This window comes from Tenrec ecaudatus, chromosome 12 (assembly GCF_050624435.1).
Source record: "Tenrec ecaudatus isolate mTenEca1 chromosome 12, mTenEca1.hap1, whole genome shotgun sequence".
Classification (NCBI taxonomy): domain Eukaryota; kingdom Metazoa; phylum Chordata; class Mammalia; order Afrosoricida; family Tenrecidae; genus Tenrec; species Tenrec ecaudatus.
This window is the reverse complement of record NC_134541.1, coordinates 111,396,076-111,416,021: the sequence shown is the minus strand read 5'-3', so window position 1 is coordinate 111,416,021 and position 19,946 is coordinate 111,396,076. Positions and strand designations below refer to the sequence as shown.

The window sequence follows — 19,946 nt, the reverse complement described above, 5'->3', positions numbered from 1 at the left end:
ACAGGGGAAAGAACAGCCCAGTCACCTCCTGTGAATGGACACAAGGCCAGGATCTCACAAGGTCTAGATCAACTTGCGTGTGCAGAGCAGTGAGACTTTTCCTGGGCTGGGGCTGGGGGGAGGGCAGAGACCAGGGGCTTCTCAAAGGCAGAGACAGAACACGGCCCTGCAATGAGGCAGGAGATCTGCCTCTGGAAGCCCAGCGATATCCCCCTTGTGAGGAGGGGAGCAATCTGGTAGGGGGAACCTCTGTACACCCAGGAGCCAGGACTATTATCCCTCCAACCATCCCCCTGGCCTCAAAGCTGTCAACCAACCAGGAGAAGGTGGCTACTTACTGTCTCATGTGGTGCGCTGCCACCAGCACCCACGGGCTGTGGATGAGGGTCCCAGGGCATGGATCATCCCACTGGGCCCTTTGGGAATCACAGGCACACAGTCCATCACGCCATGGCCATGTGGTGGCTCTGTTTCATCCCCTCCACCATGGCCATGATCTTAGAAACTGGGTTGAGAGATGAGGAAGCAAAGGGTGAAGACACCAGGGACCCAGATGCCCCATCCTGCAGCTCAGTTTGGCTCCCCATCTGCAGATTCTCCCCAGGGACAGGAGTAAGCAGGGACCTTCTCATATGGGGTCCCCAGTCCACCCCAGGGTAGCTCCCTCGAGACCAGGGAGAGGGCTCACAGCCGGGATTGCTAATGGCAGGAGTCAGGACTCTCCTGGGACAGGGACATGGAGCCCCCCAGGTTGGAGAGGGCCAGAAGTGCCTTAGGGTCTGAGTTCCTAGCTTAACGAAAGGCACATGGTGGTCTTCTCTCTGACGCTCCTTTCTTTCCATTGGATGCAGGCACCGCTACACTTTCATATTTTGACTGGGATGTTCTTGTTCAAGGAGCATCTCTCTGGTCCCTTGGTAGTTCTTTACCTTCCACCTTCCTCCTTAACCCTGGGGTTTTATTCCCTTGAGACACGGCATTTTTTTTTCATGTGTTCACACTTGTTTCTTGCATCGTAACTTATTATTTCATGCTTCATCTGTATCCATGCCTATTTCCATTCCTTTCCTATGTTGTAAATTGGCATCCCGCCTAAGGCAGGCTGGCCAGCCGGGGGACAGCTGTGACCACGGGCAGTGTGTTCAGCGATGGGAGGCCTGATTAGAAGCAGAACAGAGATTCAAAGGCTTGGGGAAGAGCTAAGGTCGGAAGAGGAGAAGAGAACAATTGCTCTCAGGTTGGCTCCTGACTGACTTAGCGGGAAAAACAGCCCAGGGAAAGGAGTCTGGGCTCGCTGCTGACTGTTTGATTCATGGTAATTCACATATGTGTGCAGGTCCTATGGCCACAAGGAGGAAGACCCTCAATGAGAGGGACCGACGCCGTGGCTGTGACCCTGAGCTGCAACGTGGCAGTGACTGTGAAGATGGCACAGGACAGGGCAGTGGTTGGTTCCCTTGTCCATGGGGCCACCATGAGTCGGAGCTGACTCAATAGGATTTAGCAACAACAACGTGGCCTTGATAGAGATAATGAAGTGTCACTGATTCCAGCAAATGGACGAACATCAAGATGCATATAGGGAAGGCCTTTTCTCCCACCTTTCGGCATGCTTTTTCTCCTTTTCCAGGACACACACGGATTTCCTTCCAGAGAATCTCTCCCTGAGACAACAATGGAGGCTCCATCCAGGCATGTAACACCGGTTCTGGGAGGTTAGGATAAGAGGCAGCCACTCTGACCGCCTCCATTGTAAATGTTGGAGCCTAGTCATTAGCGGACAAAGGAGTTGCCAAGAAACCTCCCAAAGTACAATGGAATTGGAAAAGAAGTCAATGCTGAGCTAGGTCAGGTGCCCACTGCTCTTCCAACAACCTGGCAGCAGATTCATAAGTAGGATGAAACAGGGACACTGAGAACGAATTCTGGACTGCAGGTAGAGGAGAGTCCCTAACAAATCTTACAGGTCCGGTAGGTGCCATTGTACAACGATAATAAGTAATGATTATAGTAAAGTCATAGAGAGCATTAGAGATAGAGGAGAGATTGAAGTAATGGAGTCAGCCACAATTCATGGTAGCATGCTCACCTCAGCCCCGCTTGGTGGTTCTCATGGAGAGATCTCATGAGTGAGAACAGGAGAGAGCCCCTTTATTGCTAACCAACGGTTATATCTCTTTAGGGGGGCATCATCACAGGTAACCACACATCGCAGGAAGGGGCACTACAATATGCATACACATCATAGTAAGGGGATATATGACAGGAAGGGGATAAGTTAGGGGTGTGCCCATAGGAATGGGAAGGTGGGTTTGACCTCTCTGGGGTCTCCTACAAGGAAACAGACAACTGCTCTCCTTATCAGATGGGAGTGGACAGTACTTGTTAGGGATAAACAGTGGTGACTGCTCGCTCTAGATGGCTGATAGCGCTTTGGGAGAATGACCCCTGATCTACTTCTGATGACCTCCAAGTGTATAGTCATTTGCAAGCAGCTAAGTTTGGCAGATATTTGGGGAAGACAACTTGGGAGAAATCCTTCTGTTTCTCACACTGGACAATTCATGAAAGGCACACTTCTGGAACATGCAGCTGTTCCGAGCAGAGCCATTGTTCTGGAGTGGTTGGCAACATGCTCAGAAGAAAACTGACCCCCACCTGCCCTCCAAAGGATGTGTGGTGCTGGGAAAATCTGCTTCCAGAGCCCTCTTTAAAGTGATGAAGGACAGGGATGTCACTTTGAGGTTCAGGTGCCCCTCATACAACCCATGTTACTTATGTATGTTATTGGCACATGATGCCCATATCATATCAAGAAGAATTTTATAATCATTATCACAATCGGTTTTAGGACATCTTCTTTCTTTCTTCCCTTCCCATGATTAAATCTCTTTAAGGGGAGTTGTGTAATCGCATTCAGTTCTAGTGCTGCCTCCCCCTCCCGCCTCCATTGTTTACTCCCCAAATCTCCTCAACCCTCCCACCTGCTGCCTCCCATCCCAGTCCCCGATAAACCCTGGCAGTAGTGCTTATCTCTGTATCCACTCCTTCTGTGCTTCACAAACTGGTAAACCAACAGAAACTGTGACGAACACAAACTCAACAATAATGAGTAAACAAGAGAAGACCCTGTTAGAGCTCTCTGGAGCTAGAGTTACACCTCGGTCCTTGGCTCCGCATGAGAAAGAATTGGCTAGTGGTCCAAGTGAGTTTTATGAGAGAAGTTTCAGGTTTACACAGCACCCATAGGATTCCTTCCAACCAGGCAGCCTGGCGGAAGCTGCTCAGTGGCGTCAGGCAGACAAAGTCTCTCTACTCTAGGCTCCTGCCTTTTCAAGGATTCCACGCGGAGCCCTGGTGGACAACCCCTGATTGACCCCTTTGATTGAGTTGAATTCACCTGGCCTAGGTGGGCCAATCCAGGTTTAGTGCCCACCCATGCCTACCAGCGGGAAACCTGAGCCTCTGAGCATGTGCAGTGCACCACTCCTTTGTTTCCAGTGACTTGGCTCTCTGGGCATGCTTTAATGGACATCTTTTAGCCCTGTGCTAGTCTGCCTAACAACCCCTCCCCCCAATATTTAAAAAACCAGGGAAGATATTTTTGTCATGGAACAGGCAAGAAATTCTTGCACCTAGAACAAATTCAGGTTGGATCTAGAGGAGCAGTTCTCAACCTGTGGGTCGCGACCCCTTTGGGGGGTCGAAGGACTCTTTCACAGGGATCATCTGATTCATAACAATAGCAAAATGACAGTGATGAAGTAGCAATGAAAATAATTTTATGGTTGGGGGCGGGGTCACCACAACATGAGGAAGTGCATTACAGGGTGGCGGTATTAGGAAGTTTGAGAACCTCTGCTCTAGAGGGAGGTCAACTGACCAAGTATCAGGTTTGATGCAGCCTAAGCAGGATTACAATGATCGGTGCTTGATAGTAAGGCTGCTGCAGACCATTGCCTGTGACTAGAGGGGATCTGCCAGCGGCTTCATTTTTTTTTTAAGTTTTAAATAATTTTTATCAGGGTCCTTACAACTCGTATCACAATGCATCCATCCATCCATTGTGTCAAACACTTTTGTACCTATGTTGCCATGATCACTTTCAAAAACATTTTCTTTCTCCTAGAGCCCTTGGTATCAGCTCATTCTCCCCCACCCCCTCCCCAATTTCCCTCCCTCATGGACGCTTGATAATTTATAAATTATTATTTTTTCATGTCTAGCAGAGACTACTGTCTCCCTTCACCCTTTTTTTCTGTTGTCTGTTCCCCAGGGAGGGGTTATATGTTGATCATTGTGATCAGTTCCCCCCTTACCGCACCTTCCCCTTCCCCTCCTGGTATTGCTGCTCTCATTATTGGTCCTGAGGGATTTATCTGTCCTGGATTGCAGGCTCTTATCTGTACCAGTGTCCATGCTCTGGTCTAGATGGATTTGTAGAATTGGGTCATGATGTTTCAGGGAGGGAGGAAGCATGAAAGAACTAAATGAAAGTTGTGTGTTTCATTGGTGCTGTACTGCACCCTGACTGGCTCCTCTCTTCCTTGTAACCCTTCTGTAAGGAGATTTTCAATTGTCTCCAGATGGGCTTTGTGTCTCAGGTCCACCCTCCCCCTCAATTCACATCAATAAGATATTTTGTTTTGGGTCTTTGATGCCTGATCCCTAATCCCATGGGCACCTCATGATGACACAGGCTGGTGTGCTTCTTCTATGTGGGCTTTGTTGCTTCTCAGGGCCATTTGCTTATCTTCAAACCTTTAAAACTCCAAACACTATTTCGACTGACAGCCAGGCACCATCTGCTCTCTTCACCACACTTTGCTGTGACGCACTTATCTCCAGTGATCATTTCATGAAGGCGAGTATCAGCGGGGCCATGTCAGACTGTTTTGCAAATGCTTTCTTCATCTCTCTCTGAGTAACACACTAAACAGTGCCTGGCCCTGCACCATCCTCACATTTGTTCCGATGCTTGAGTCCCTTGTTGCAGCTGCCGTGACGGTCCATCATGTCAAGGACTTGCCTCTTTTTTGCTGCCCCATCTCCATTACAGACATGATGTCCTCCTCCAGGGACTGGTCTCTCCTGACATGTCCAAAGTATGTAAGATGAAGTTTGGCCATCCTTGCCTCTAAGGAGCCCTCTGCCCTTACTTCAAGGCAGATTTGATTGTCCTTTAGGCAGTCTATAGTACTTTCAATAGTCTTCGCCCGCACTACCATTCAAATGTATCAATTCTTCTCCGGCCTCCCTTGTTCAATGTACACATTTCATATGCATATAAGGAGATTGCCAATACCACAGTGACCTTACGTGCAACAGAACAAAACACTGCCGGGTGCTGTGCGGGCCTCCAAATTGTCATCATGTTTGAGCTCAGTGTTACAGCCACTGTGTCAATTCAGCTCCCCAAGGGGCTTCCTCTTTACCAGGCAGGATGGCCTTCTCCAGAGATTGATCTCACTTGATACCGTGTCCAAAGCACAGGAGGTGAAGTCTTGCCATCCCCACTACCAGGAAGGATTCTCGATGACTTCCTTCAGGAAGGATGTCTTCATTCTTACAGGAATCCATTCAATGGTCCTGTCAGTAGACCTTGCCAACACAATTATGCAAACGAATTATTTGTTATCCAGTCTTCCTTATTCATGTCCATCTTTCACATGCACGTGGGCTGATTGAAAACACCCTGACTTGAGTCAGGCACACCTTAACCCCCAAAGTCACATCCTTGGCCTTTAGAGAGGTCTTGTGCAGCAGTTTGCCCCATGCAGTGTGTCCTTTGATTTCTTGACAGTTGCTTCCGTGAGGACTTGAAGCACTGGCTGATGGAGATCAAGGATTGCAGCCTGCAGTATGGATTATGATACAATGTAATGAAGACCAAACTCCTCACAATCGGACCAATAGGGAACCCCATGACCAGTGGAGAAAAGGTTGAAGTTGTCAAGGATTTTGTCTCACTTGGATCCACAATCAATGCTCATGGAAGCAGCAATCAAGAGATCCAAAGATGAGCCGCATCAGGTAAATCTCCTGCACAAGACCTCCTTAGAGTATTGAAGAGCGTGGATGTTACTTTGAGATGTGCCTGAGTCAAGCCCTGGAATTTTCCATGGCCTCACTTGCGTGTGAAAGTTGGATACTGAATGCAGAAGGCCAAAGAAGGATCTATGCATTTGAGTCGCGGTGCTGGAGAAGAATATTGTAAGGACCACGGACTGCTGAAAGGACCAATCAATCTGTCTTGGAAGAAGTAAGGTCAGAGGGCTCCTTAGAGACAAGGATGGCAAGACTTCATCTTACATACTGTGGACATATTGTAGAAGAAGCCAGTCCCTGGAGAAAGGACATCAAGCTTGGTAGAGTGGAGGAGCAGCCCCCAAAGAGAAAGGCCTGTGGCATGATGGATGGACATAGTGGCTGCAGCAATGGGCTCAGGCAGAGGGACAATGGTGAGGAGGGTGCAGGACCAGGCGGTGTTTCATTCTGTTGTACATTGGATTGATATGTGTCAGAACTGACTCCAAGACACTTCACAAGCTAAGACATGCTTTTAACAGCAGGGCCTGGAATAAGACAGACTGGAGAAGACTCGGTACCTGTGAGTTACGATGTTGGTGAAGAGTACTGACTACAACACATCTGTGTTGGGAGGTGACCCAAAATGCTTGGCAGTGAGGATGGTGAGACTTGGGCTCTCTGGAGTTGGACCTGCTACCAGGAAACACCTGTCCTTGGAGAATGACTTCATGCTTGTCAAGTAGAAGTCAATAAGGAGAGGAAGATCCAATGACCTAGATGACACAGGTGCTGCAAACGGGGACTCGAACACGGCAGGGAGGCAAGGATGGCCCGGGAGCCGGCAGTGTTTAGTTCTGTTGAACAGTGGCTGCCAGTTGGAACTGACTGGAAGGCCCCCAACGACAACAGCTGCCACCAAAGACTTGTGTGACGATGATGACTAAGAGTGGGATCCTGTCGACGATGACTAAGAGTGGGATCCTGTCGACGTGTGTCTCCTCACCCTTGGAAGACCCTGACCTCAGACTGGAATCCTTGATTGAGGAAAATATGCTGAAGGTGGCCCTGAAGCACCCCATGACTTTGACTTACTCCTGGGGCATATGACGGAAGCATTTCTGCTTGACTAACGCTGGAACATTGGGGCTATCCTTCTGATCAGGAAGGACACCTTAACCCCACTCTGACATGCCGACAAGCCTCCTGAGTAGAACTCACTGCCATGTAGTCACGACTGACCCATAGCGACCCTGCACGACAGGGGAGGACTTCCCGTGAATTTCCAAGGCGGTGATTGTTTGAGTGGCAAGCCCTGCCTTTCTCCTGGAATTCACCATGTAGAGTTGATATTTCATGGGCTGCTTTCAAGGCTGGGTTCTCTGAGTGGGAAATAAAATCACTTTTTGGATTAGTATATATGGCTGTTGTACGAATGTTGTTGTTGCTGCTGTCTTTATAATTGGCGTGCATTTTGTCTACAAAATTTTTCTCCATTCAGACCTAAGGGCCACGTGCTATGACCCCTCCCATGAAAGCTCAGGGGCAAAATGGAAGCAGAAGGTGCCTGAGGTGGTGAGAGGAGACGAGGCAGGGGTGAATAGAGAGGGCTGGGAGCAATACAAGAAGGACCAAGCACCTTGAGGAGCCCCTTGAGGAGGGGGTCCGGGCCAGATGCTGAGATGATTTGGAGCATCGGGGCATCAGTTAGGGATCGATACCCCTAAGGTGCGGCCAAAGAGCAGAAAGACCTCTTGATGGGAGGCCTGGGGCCTCAAGTCACCCTGTGGTGTCAGACCCTCTACATCCATCCAGTAGGGCAGAACTATCTGGGCCTGACGGTCCTGCAGCCGATGGGACAGTGCAAGCCCACAAGGAGGGGGTGTCGGACCAAAAGCCCCCATGCCTGGCTGATGAGACCATCTATCCTGGCAGAGAGGAAGACACCCCAGGAGATGATTGGACACAGCAGCTTCAACAAGGGCTCAAACCTAGAGTCACTTGTGAGGACGGCACCATGCCGGGCAGTGCTTTATTCTGTTGCCCACGGAAGCAGACACAGTGTCCCTCCCCCTGGCAGCGTGGCGGGAGCTGACGCTGAGAGGATCAATTTCCTTCTTGCAGAAGCAAAGTGGCCTCAGACAGAAGCTCATGTAAATCATGGAGGAGGTGGACTCACGGGGTGCCCTGTCCTTCCCCCGCCCTCAGTATTCTCATGAGCCCTGACCCAGGCCCTGGAGGGGCTGTTTGGGGAATTAATATCTGCTGGCCCAGCAAGGGCCCCACTTCTGTCCTGCTAGGGTTCACTGTCCCAAGAGGGGAAGAGAGAGGGCCCTACTCTGTGTCCCCCTCAACTTCAAAGCCAGGCAGCTCAGCCAGGAGGCTTCACAGCCAAGTTCAGCCGGGGCCTCCAGCCAGGCTGAGAGGATGGGGACTAGGTGGGCTTGGGGAGACAGAGGAGGGTGGGAACGGGATGTCAGTCAAGCCACCACTTTCCCTGGGCAGTCAACCTCTCAGAATATAAAGCGCTCCTTCCTGGCTAATCCCTCCTGGCTTCCTGCCACTCCTGCTCCGCCCCAAGTCCTCAGGGTGGGGTCCCCCAGATGCAGACCAGTGCCTGCCCTTGTTAGACACATCTCCAAACTTGGGGGCCAACGGGGACCTGCCATATTCTCTGACCCCACTTTTTTAGCTGGAGCCTCTCCACGGGGAGGGGGGTGGTAAGGGGATGAGGTGGTGCTGGAGGCTCCAGCTTGGTGTTTCCTTAGAGCCCCCTGGGGGGGGGTAGGTGAGGTTTGAAAGGTATGAGCACAGTTCTAGGGGTGCTGTCTGAAGGCAGATTCTGAGAATGGGCCTGCCTTGAAGGCCTGGTGCCCTTGCCCCCAATACTGGGCTGTGGCAGCCCTCAGGGTCCCGACCTTCCTGACCCCACCTGACAGAGCTGCTGCTGTAGGATTGCTAACCCAGCCTGGCACTGCCCATCCCATGGGGTCTGAATTCCCAGAACCAGGCATGTCCCCATCCTCAGGGAGAGAGGGACTTCATATCCAGTCCCCAAGACTGGATCTAATGTGTGGGAATTGACACCACCTGGAGGACCAAATGACCTCTCACCTCAGCCCCGAAGGCCAAAGAGCCCCTGAGCTTCCCAGATAATGGAGGGCAGTGAGGAAAGGGGATGCAGCATAGTCCTCCCCCAGCAAGGGGCAGTACCACCAAGTGACAGTTGACATTCAAGAAGAGCTTCTGTCCCTTCATGTCTCCTATATGACCACCTCCAGCTAAAGAGGCACCAGAAACGGGGGTGTCCCAGGCTGTGGGAGTCAAAGAAGAGAGACTGGGCCACTCTCGGTCCCCTGCAGCTCTGCATGGATCAGGAGACATTCTAAACTGAATGAGAGGCTGAACTTTGAGATTGGTTAAGAAGGAGTCTGTTTTACTTTTTTCCAAGCTTCTGGTTCAGGGACCTGAGACAGTCTGAGCAGATTGGTGGTGAGCTTAGAGGGGAAGCAGGAGAGAAGCTGGGAGAAGCTAATGTAGGGCTAAGGTTTGGCAGGACAGCCCTCCATCACCAGACTGAGAGTGTCCTAGCTCTTAACCACCCTTCCATGACATTCCATAGAACAAGTGCCCATCATTCCAATCACGTAGCGAAGAAAGGTCATTACTGGCCACGTATCTCTTTTAATCGTTTAATTAGGGGCTCATACAACTCTTATCACTATCCATACATACATCAATTGTGTAAAGCACATTTGTACATTCATTGCCCTCATCATTCTCAAAACATCTGCTCTTCACCTAAGCCCCAGGCATCATCTCCTCATTTTCCCCTTCCTTTCTGCTCCCCCCTCCCCCATGAACCCTTGATAATTTATAAATTGTTATTTTGTCATATCTTTCCCTGTCCAATGTCTCCCTTCACTCACTTTTCTGTTGTCCGTCCCCCAGGGAGGAAGTCACAGCAGAATACGTCTGAAGCTTCCCCACATCCCATCTTAGAATGTCCTCAACCCTGAGCGTCTGCTCCCAAGAGTCTGAACATTCTCACGATGGTGGTAGAGTTCCTTCCTGTAGACATCTTTGACCAAATGTCCCCGGTTTCTTCTCCTTTGGATTGTCTTTGTAGGCTCTGGTTCACAGTGGTCAACTCCCTGTAGAGGAATCCCCGAGGGGAAGGGCAGCAGTATGTTGCACTGGATGGGAAAATGCCCCCCTTCCCCCGTGCTCAGAGGAGCTACAGTGGAGGCCTCGCCATGAAAGGGGTGTGGGAGCAGGGCCCTCTCGGGCTCCAAAGAATGAGCTGTGTGGATCTCGGAGGCTTGGAGTCCCTCTAGGGAAAGTTCTAAACGAATCCAGGCTGCTGGAGCGCAGAAAAGTGGTTCTAGTTGTGGAGAAAGTGACTGTAAAGGGAGCTGGGGGGCCAGGGGACCTGCAATAGTCTTCCGTCCCTTTATCGGCCGACGATGACACATACAAAGAAAACCCTCCTGTGAGTAGGTGCACAGCCTCACATCCACTCCGGGACAGGAGCCCCTGACACGTTATGCTCCCTGTACGAATCATTCTTTCTTCTGTTCCTCTTTCCCTTTCCCACTCACCTTCCCTTCTCACCTCCTTGTCCCTCCCACTTCCCCTCCATCCCACCTCTGGCCTCTTCAAAGGCTCTTCCTTTGGTATGAAAGCCATTTACAATCAAGGTGTCCTGAGATCCTCTGCAAACATTTCCTCCCTGTCTGTAGCTTGATTGCGCCTTCGGAAGACTGCCTCTTGAAGAGCATGCGTTTCTAATATTGTTGACATTTCATTCCTCCAACTCTCTGAGACTGAATCATGCTACCTTGTGAGTAGTCCGGGCCTGCAGTGTCTTCCCCATCCGGACTCTTTCAGCCTTTGTTTCTCTCGGGTGTAGGCCCCCTCACTTGGCCTCCCTCGCCTGCGTTTCCACCTTTGACATTTATCTCTCCACTCATGGCTTTGTTCCCTTTGTACTGATCACCTTGCTTGATGTACTCAGACCAGTTTGCCATCTAAATGTATTATCTTATAGCTGTCAACTCTTTGTGTGTGCCTGCCACTTTCTTTCTAAGCTTAACCTGCAGGAGACGGGACCCTATCAGCTTCTCACATCTCCTGGCCCCTTCTTCACCCCCCCACAATCTGTCAGGTCGATATCATCATGAATGATGTCCTGGTTTATTTCTTCACTAGTTCCTGAATGTTTTGAAAGGCAACAGTCATATCAACCAAGATAATGAATCTCTTTTCCTGAGTCTTCCTCTTGCAGCTCCGTTCGATGTGCCTTATTTCCCCCTATTTAAGACCTTGCCTAACCTGATTCAGAGGATAGTTTTAGGGGGAGTCTCGCTGAGACTGTACCAGTGTCGCTATCATCCTTGGAAAGCACACCGCCCCCAGTCCAGCCCCGCAGGGAAGTGCTCCAGGTTGTCAGTCCCTCGCTTCATGACCTTGAACATCTCACTTCGTAGCCAACTTGCACAAAGGCTGCCATTGTGAAGCTTGACGTCATCGGAGTCTTTGGTCTCGCAGGCATCTAGGATTTCTCAATCTGGCACATAAGAGCAGAATCTGATCCTGCACCTGCGCCCCACCCCTCACTCCCCCTGCACCCCAGTCCTGCCGCACCCCCTTTCTTGAAAACTGGGCTGATTTTTATCATGGATTTTTCAAATATCTTGTATGACAGGATAAATCCATGATTATGATATGGTTTATGGGGGTCACTGCATTTGGGGCTTTCTCTTCAACTCCCGTCCTCAGTGCATCCCTCACCTGCCTCACTCTGGCCAGCCCTGCCCCTCTGTAGGGGCAGTGGCCTTGCTGCAGCTCTAGCTGACATGTGAGCAGTGTCTTTGGGTGGCATGGGTGAGGGGTGTGCAGGGAAGGGATGGTGTCGAGATGTGGATTTCATCTTTTTCTGTGGGGCTTGGAACTGGTCTGACCAAATGTAGTTGGGAGCAAACCCCATTGTAACCCCTAGATCCCATGGGTTCTCCCAGCTCCTGTCTATCTCAGAATTCCCACCTGCTGTGTGCATGGGCCAATCTGCCTCTGGGATACAGGAAGTCCTCAGGGCCATGGGTGGAAGCGTAGTCCAGTTGTACCACCATAGTAGGTGAGGGGATGGGTGCACGTGGTGGTTGAGTCTCTGTATGTCTCTGTGTGTCTGGTTTGTGCATCTCCTCAGAGCCCCATAGACTAACCACTGGAGATGGAGGTAGGTGCGCAATGGGTGAGGGGACAACTGCCCAGGGGCACTCCCCAAGCTCCCAATTCCCTCATGCTTCACCTGAAACAGCCTTGTCTGACAGCCATTGACAGCAGGGACCCTGGGCCACTCTGGGCTCTGGAAAAGGGCCGGTGTTGAAAGTGGTGGTGCCCTGCTCCCATGGACAGGGCTGTGTTGGCTTCCAGGGTCCTCTTGGTCTGAACCCACCTGGCAGGGTCCATCCCCAGGGATCCAGTTTCCAAGGACAGGGCTGTCCTTGCCCTGAGGCTGACAGAGCGCTTCATTTGACTTCTCTCTCCCTAGGGGCCACCAGAACCAGGAGCTTCCAGAACCACCCGCAGCTTCATCTTAACTGCTCACCTATCCAGAGACATGCGCTTCATGGAGGAAGGGTGGGCCCCAAGGGAGGGAGTGGCAGCATGGTTCGCGTCCAGCAGAGGGCGCCAAAAACAGGGACAAGCAGCCACAGACAGGAAGAGCTTCTGCCCCTTCAAGTCTTCTCTCTGACCGCCCATATCCATTGGGGTATTAGGAATCATTGAATGATCCAGGCTGCAGGAATTGAAGGAGGGAGACTGGGCCTACCCCTGAAACTGGGTTAGTTACGTTCTAAATGGAGTAAGAGATTGAAATTTAGTGTTGGACCAGACTCGACGTTTTGTCTAGAAAAGAGATGTGCTTCCTTCTGCCTAGATAGTGGCAGGAATGGGGGTGAGGTGTGGGCACCAGATCAAACTGGGTAGAAATGTGCTGCTTTCTGTCATCAACCTGTGGGGCTTGACCACTGGACAAATCAGGTCAGCTTGTGCTCTACCTATCCCCCCTCCCTCGAGGGGGAGTGTGACCCATCTCACATGGGGCCTCCAACCAAGGGCTGCTCCCAGAACCCAGGTAAAGGCTCAGGAATGTGGTGGGCATTGGAAGGTGTCAGAAGTCACCTGGGATCTGGGCCACGGATCACTGCTCCCCCACCTCAGGCAAGGGAGGGTCAGCAACAGCAGCTACAGCATCTGCCCAACGGGAGAGACAGGGCCCCTCACTCCAGGGTCTGGGTTGAAGAGGGCAGGGTGCAGGTGCTCAGGGTGCTGGGTGGACGTTAGGGGGATGAAATCAGCAACCTTGCCAGGGCACCTGCTGGCAGAGGGGAGGGTTTCTCTAGAAGTCTGGCTGCCCTCTGGTGGCCAGTGTGGGACCACTGATTAGGACTGCCATGCTCGGGCCACGGGACCTGGGGGAACATAGATGCATCCTGCTACTGACTAGCCCCAGAGACATCTCAGTCCTCCTCTGTCTCTTGTTCTCCCTCTCTTTCTTGTTGTTTCCCCCCACCCCTCTCTCTCTTGGTGTCTCTCCTTGTGTGCCTCTCTCTTTACCTCTTTGTCTTTGTCTCTGTATCCTTGTCTTTATCTGTCTCTCCATCTCTATCTTTGTCTCCCTATATCTATCTCTGTGTCTCCCTGTCTTTATCGCCCTGTCTTTCTTTGTTTCCCTGTCTCTTCTGATCTCTCTTCCCACACCCCTTGCTGGAGGGTGATGTCACTTGGGGGGGGGGTGACACCAAATGACACCAGGATCCATGGACCACAAGGGCTGCCAGTGGGCTTGGAGTCTCCACCAGCTGTCAAGAAAACTCATCATCCTTCCTACCACCCGATGTTGGGCAGCTGGGCCCTGCAGGTCTGTCTCTCCACCGCCCTATCTTTATCAAAATACAGAGAACCCACCCCTCCCACCTCCTTGCCTGTCCTTCCCCTGGCAGCTGCTGATCTGCCCCCACCCTTCCATCCCTGTCATTTCAAAAAGGCCATGTCAGTGGACCCACACACCAAAGGGTGACCTTTAGGTGCTGGCTCGATCCTCTTGGGAGAATGCCCTGCGGGCAACACACCCAAGTGAATCAGTCCCTTCCCACTGCTAGACAGGACCTGGGCGTCCCTGTCCTGCTGGGCTTCTAACAGAGGTTGCAGACTGGGGCCCATCCAGTGTCCCTGCCAAAGAAAGATGCTGGCAATCTCCCATGGAAGAGCCAGGGGAGGGAGCATGGTCCCCTCCCACCCACATGGGGTGGGCAACCAGTAAGTTGGAGCTGGCTCAGGGGCAGATGGCGCTGTTATTATTCTGGGGGTGGGGGGATGGGTGTGGCTACAGGGTTATGACTCCCCAGGTGATGCACAACAGCTAACACCACACAGGCAAAAGTTCTCAGTTGCTAACCAGAAGAACTAGAGGCTCCGGGCTACCCAGAAGTGCCTATGCAGAAAGGCCTGGAGACCCACTATCGAAATAACAGCTGTTGAAAGTCCAATGGCGGGAAGTGGGGTGGGGTGGGGTGGGGTGGATCCCTGGCGCCCAGCTGCAGTCCCTCAGGCCACCCCTTGAAGGACTCATTGCCAGCTTCCAGGCACTACGGTGTCCGTGAACAGCTTGTATACAGGGGCTGGCATGGACAATACACTCCGCTATTCTGCAGGCAATGCCCACCTTCCAAATGAGGAAACCGAGACTTCCTGAAAGCAGGCACTGCAGCAAGTGGGAATCCGTAGGGACCAGCCCCTCTGTGCACGCTCTGCTCTGGAAGGCCCTACTCTTGCCTTCTCATTCTTAGGGGACAAGAGCCCACCCCGGGACCCATGGTGCCAGTGGCCGAGGCGGGAGGGCGGGCCTGGGGAGGAGGACATCATTCTTCTTGCCTGCTGGGGGCCTGCCAGAGTCAACAATGTTCTGTGGGGTGGGGGCCGGATTTCTGCCTCCCTGCCTTGAGCCCCTAACTGCCAGCTGGCTACAGGCTCCACCGCCAGCGTGGCAGAACTCCCTTTTCCAGTCCAGCCTGGTTTGCAGCAGTCTCATGCCAGGGGGTGACTACCGGGGGGTTCAGGGAGCAGAGCAGGCACGCTCGGTTGGGGTGGGGGCACAGTGGGGTCCCCGCAACATTTAATCCAGGCCCTGTCACTGCCCACCAGGGCTTCCCTCTCAGCCACTGGTCAGAGGCTGGCCTCCAGACAGGAGGATGCAGGGGTGTCCCAGAACACCCTGTGGTCACCTCAGGGTACAGAGGGCACCACCACCTCAACCCAAGGCGGGGACCCTTTCTGACCAGAATGACCCAGGCCCAGGGACAGGACACAGGGAGTGCTGAGTGGAAACCAGGGAGGGTCAGGGCAGGGACCAAGAGCTGCCCAGCTGCCAGGCATGGGGAGGGCTGACCTTTTTCATCTGCAGGGTTGAGGGGGCACTCAGCACAAGCCCATTAGGAATCAAACACCCATGAAACAAGTCAAAGGTTGCCTTGGTACAAGGGGAACCCCAAGACCCTAGGGCCCCCAAATCCAACCATCCACTTGACCCCTGGTCGGCCCCCATACAGGAGCCAGGCTTTCTCCCCTAGCCCTGTACTTCCAGGGCCTCGGGAGGCTGGAGATGGGGAGGGAGAGCTGTCACGAGGTAGGGAGGGCCAGCGCAGTTCGGCACGCAGGGACACTGGCCAGGACAGCCAGATGGCACAGAATAGGCTGTGGACATCAGTGCAGGAAGAACCCCGAGTCCCTGGGCTGAGTCCCTGGTCTTCAGGCCCCACTGTAGGCACTTCCCTGCCCCCGGGAGAGTAAGTCTGGGGATGGAAGTACAGACAGAAACTTCATGGGTGCTAGACCTCTCTGGCTGTAGGCACTGTGTCCTAGGACTGGGGGTGGTGGGGACCGCTGAGGTAGGTGGGAAATGGAAGCCACCTAGGACCTCAAGCCACTGTAGGGTCACCACCAAGCTCCCCTTTTCTCCAGAAGCCTGAGGGCCAGGGGTTATGAGCAGGACTTGCAGCTGGGGACACATGGGCTTGGCCTGGGCACTGCCACCGGCAGACCGGGTGGCATAGCCTGGGCTCTGAGGGCAGCAGTGCCAGAGACTCCAGGGGAAGAAGACCCTGTTGGCCAAGAATCCAGTCCACTCTCTGCTCTTGTCACCTCCCCCCAGATGTGGCTGCTGCTGGTGCTCCTGATGCTTCCCTTCCTGGGAGAAAGGGGTGAGTCTGAGGCCGGGGGTGGGCGTGGGGGTGGCATGGGGGCGCTGGTCACCACCCATGGCACCAAAAGTAGCCACAGCCCCTCCATCCTGCGTGTCCCCAAGGGTGTCTTCTCAGGGGCGTGGGGGCCACAACACCCCCTTCCACTTTCCAGTCCCTGCATGTCCTCTGTACCAGGCATCGTGCTGGTTGTAGACCCAAGAGATGGGGAGGCTGGTGTGAGGAAGGGGACATGATCCATCCCTGTCCATCTGTCCTTCTGAGGAGTGGGGAGCATGCGAGTGTGGGCCTCACTGGTGTGTCCTCTCCTCCCCACTCCAAGTCCTCAGAGACCTGCAGACCCAGACCCAGAGCTGGGGGCCTGACCCCCGCTTCCTGAGCCCTCAGGCTTTGAACTTCCAGGAAATCTGTGTCACGGCACAGGAGGTACCCCATCACCACCCCTGGTGGTGCCACCATGCAGCAGAAATCCCCAGGGGCAGCAGTGCTCCAGGTTTAGGGCGCTGAGCCCAGAGGACGGAATGGAGAGTGTGAGGCCAATTCCAGGCCCTCACTGGCCGCTTGCTTAGTCCAGCGGCCCTAGCGTGCAAAAAGGGGGTGTGCTTGGTCTCACTCACCCTCTCATACACCCCCATCTCTCCCTCAGCAAGTGGCCTAGTCCCTGAGGCCCGCATTGTTGGGGGTACAGTCGCCTCACCCAACCAGTGGCCCTGGCAGGTCAGCCTCCGTGAGCATGGGCACCATGTCTGCGGGGGCAGCCTCATCAGTGCCCAGTGGGTGCTGACTGCCGCCCACTGCGTGACCAGGTGAGCCCTGCTTATCCCCAGCTGTGGGCAGCCTTGGCCAGCCCCTGGAAGTCCTGTTTCTCCTCAGGGGCCTTCAGATGTTGGCTACCTCCCTCCTGCACAGCCCAGAAGCACCTGCCACCCTCTCAGCCTCACCCCTGCTTCCTCCTCAGCCCTAAGAGAACCGGAGACCTGAGCGTGCAGCTGGGGGAGGTGCTGCTCTACTCCCATCCGCCAGGCTCAGCTTTGGTGCCTGTCGCCCATGCCATCTGGCACCCCTCCTACAACGGGGATGCACTCCAGGGAGGGGACGTGGCCCTGCTGAAGCTGGCCCACCCCATCGCCTTCTCCCATTCCATCCAGCCTGTGCCGCTGGTCTCACCAGGCACCCACTTCCCCATAGGCACCCTGTGCTGGGTGGCCGGCTGGGGCGACATCAAGCAGAGCGGTGAGGCCTGTGAGGCTGGGGCTGGGCTGGGAGGGCAGGCCTGTCACCAGGCAGGACTCATCCTGGAGAGTGTGGGAGACAGGGTTGGCACACCCTTCCGTGGGCTCTGAGCCCTGTCCTGGGCCCTGCCCGCAGCCTCATCCTCTGACACCTTCAAACTAAGAACCCTGGGAAGGCTCCTGCTGACCACTTCTCTGCCCACAGTGACCCTGCCCAAGCCTTCCTGGCTGCAGGAGGTGGACGTGCGTATCATCAGTTCCCAGAACTGCCAGCAGCTCTATGCGCCCGAGCCCATCTACCCCGAGATGCTGTGCGCCGGCTACTTGCAGAGCAGAAAAGGATTCTGCGAGGTTAGTCCTGAGGGGTCACGAGGCCCCAAAGGGCAGAGGGTGGGGCTACTGGAAGCCCCAGCTCGGGGTCATCAGGGTCAGCCTCTTTCAGACACTGGTGGCCACAGGAGCTCCCTGCCCCGGGGCAGCACCCACCCTTCTCTGCCTCCAGCTCCCCACGGCTTCTCCCCTTCTGTGCGCCCCCTTTTTACAAGGCCAGCACTCAGGAGATCAGGGTCACCTACCTCCACTGTGCCCTCATGCCAACCCCACTCATCGGCCCGGCGACAGCCTTCCTTCCAAGCAAAGTCACAGTCGCAGCTGCCAGGCTGAGGGCCTCCCCTTATCTGAGGAGGGGGCCACAGTTTGCTCCAGCTGTCTGGGACCCTCGAAGGCCAGGTGCGACAGTGGTGGGGCCGGTGCCCCACCGTACTTCCCTACATCCCTCTCTGCTGCCAAGTGACCCAGGAGATGGTGGGGTCCAGGTTGCAGGGAGGGAGGGAGTGACACCTTGCGGCCCCTCCTCCACGGGGCAGGTACTTTGCCCTTTGCCCCCCTGTCCTTGCCTGCATAAGGAGTTCAGAGTGACCCTGGCATGAGGACGCACAGGAAATCCAGCTGTGGCTGCCACCCAACCCCACTGCCACTCTGTCGTTGAACTCCCAGGAACCTGGAGTGTGGGTTCCCAGACCGTCAGTGCTTATGGGAGCCGCCAGCCTCTTCTTTCTCCCGAGGAGTGGCTGGTGACTTTGAGCTGCTGACTTTGCAGTTAGTAGCTCCATGCCTAACCCGCAGAGCCACGGAACCACGGAACCATTGAACCACACTCACAGCTGTGGAGTCGATGTTGACTCCTCGCGACCTCATAGGACAGCGTTGACCTGCTCCCCGGGGTTTCAGAGACTGTAGTGGAAGCAGACAGCCTGCCTTTCGCCAGAGTGGCTGGCGGGTTTGAAGCTGCACCTCTGGGGCTGTCCTCAAAGGGCCTCAGGAGGCAGGGAGACCCCTCCCGTGATTGGGTCCCCCAGGCCCTAGCAGCCTAGGAGGGAGGCACTGAACCCGAGAAAGCATTCCTGCTTTGGAAACCGCCATTTCAGAAAGGGCTTGAACCCCAGCATGGCTCCGATCTTCACCAGCTGGGTGACCTTCAGCAAGTTACTGACTTCTCTGAGCCTGGAATCCTCAAAGCAAAAGCGGGAGCGAGCTTGCTGGCAGGGAGCTGGGGTCTTGCTTCCTACACCTGTCTGCCTTTCCCGCCCCCAAAGTCTCCCTGAGCTGGGCCAGCTCAGGCCTCCCCGTGCCTCTTGCAGGGTGACTCCGGAGGCCCCCTGGTCTGCCAGTTGGGAAGCGGGCACTGGCTGCAGGTGGCGGTGGTGAGCTTCAGTCGGGGCTGCGCTGAGCTGGGCTTCCCAGGAGTGTATGCGCGAGTTTCCTCCTACCTGTCCTGGATCCGGCGCTACGTGCCTGCGCCCAGGGCTTCCCGCCGCCACCGCAGCCGCCCACGTGGCTGACTTTCCCCGCCGCCCGCCCCCTCCCCCACCCCCCGACTGCCACCCCTACCCCCACTTCCCCACGGGTTCGGTACCCCGTGCCCCCTTCCCCGCCCTCCGCGCGACCGGGGCCTGGGCATGAGCTTCCCAGTCTCACCCCACAATCCCTGTGCCCTCCCTCCAGGGGCGCGGGGTAGGGGGGCTTTACTGAAAAAGTTGGGGAGGAAACCTGGGGTCCCTGGAGGTGGCTGGCGGGGAGGGAATCACACACTTGCCCCAGGAGACAATAAATACTTACTTCACTGCCTGCTCGCCTGCTGGTTCACTCCTGGGGGAGGGGGACACAGAGGGCACAAGCTGGGGTGAGGGGCAAGGGCAGTAGGGGTGCAAGGCGTGGCCTGGAGGTTGCCTGGAGGTGGGGCCTGCGTTCTGATTGGAGGGCTGGCAGTGTAGTGGTTATGCTTGGGTTGCTGACCACAAGGGCAGCAGTTCGAAACCACCAGGTGCCCAGCAGCCGAAAGATGAGGGGGTACTCCCCTAAAGTGTCACAGTTTCTGAACCCACAGAGGCTGATCTACCCTGTCCGGAGGGTCGCTCTGCGC

General features: G+C 54.5%; 1 protein-coding gene across 1 annotated transcript; it reads left to right on the top strand.

Moving 5' to 3' along the window:
* Window positions 1-16,243: 16,243 nt before the first annotated feature.
* Window positions 16,244-19,365, top strand: LOC142422862 (serine protease 33-like). Its single transcript, XM_075528094.1, has 5 exons — window positions 16,244-16,292; window positions 16,939-17,098; window positions 17,251-17,525; window positions 17,730-17,875; window positions 19,165-19,365. The coding sequence occupies exons 1-5, from the start codon at window positions 16,244-16,246 to the stop codon at window positions 19,363-19,365; spliced, it is 831 nt and encodes a 276-aa protein (XP_075384209.1).
* Window positions 19,366-19,946: the final 581 nt, after the last annotated feature.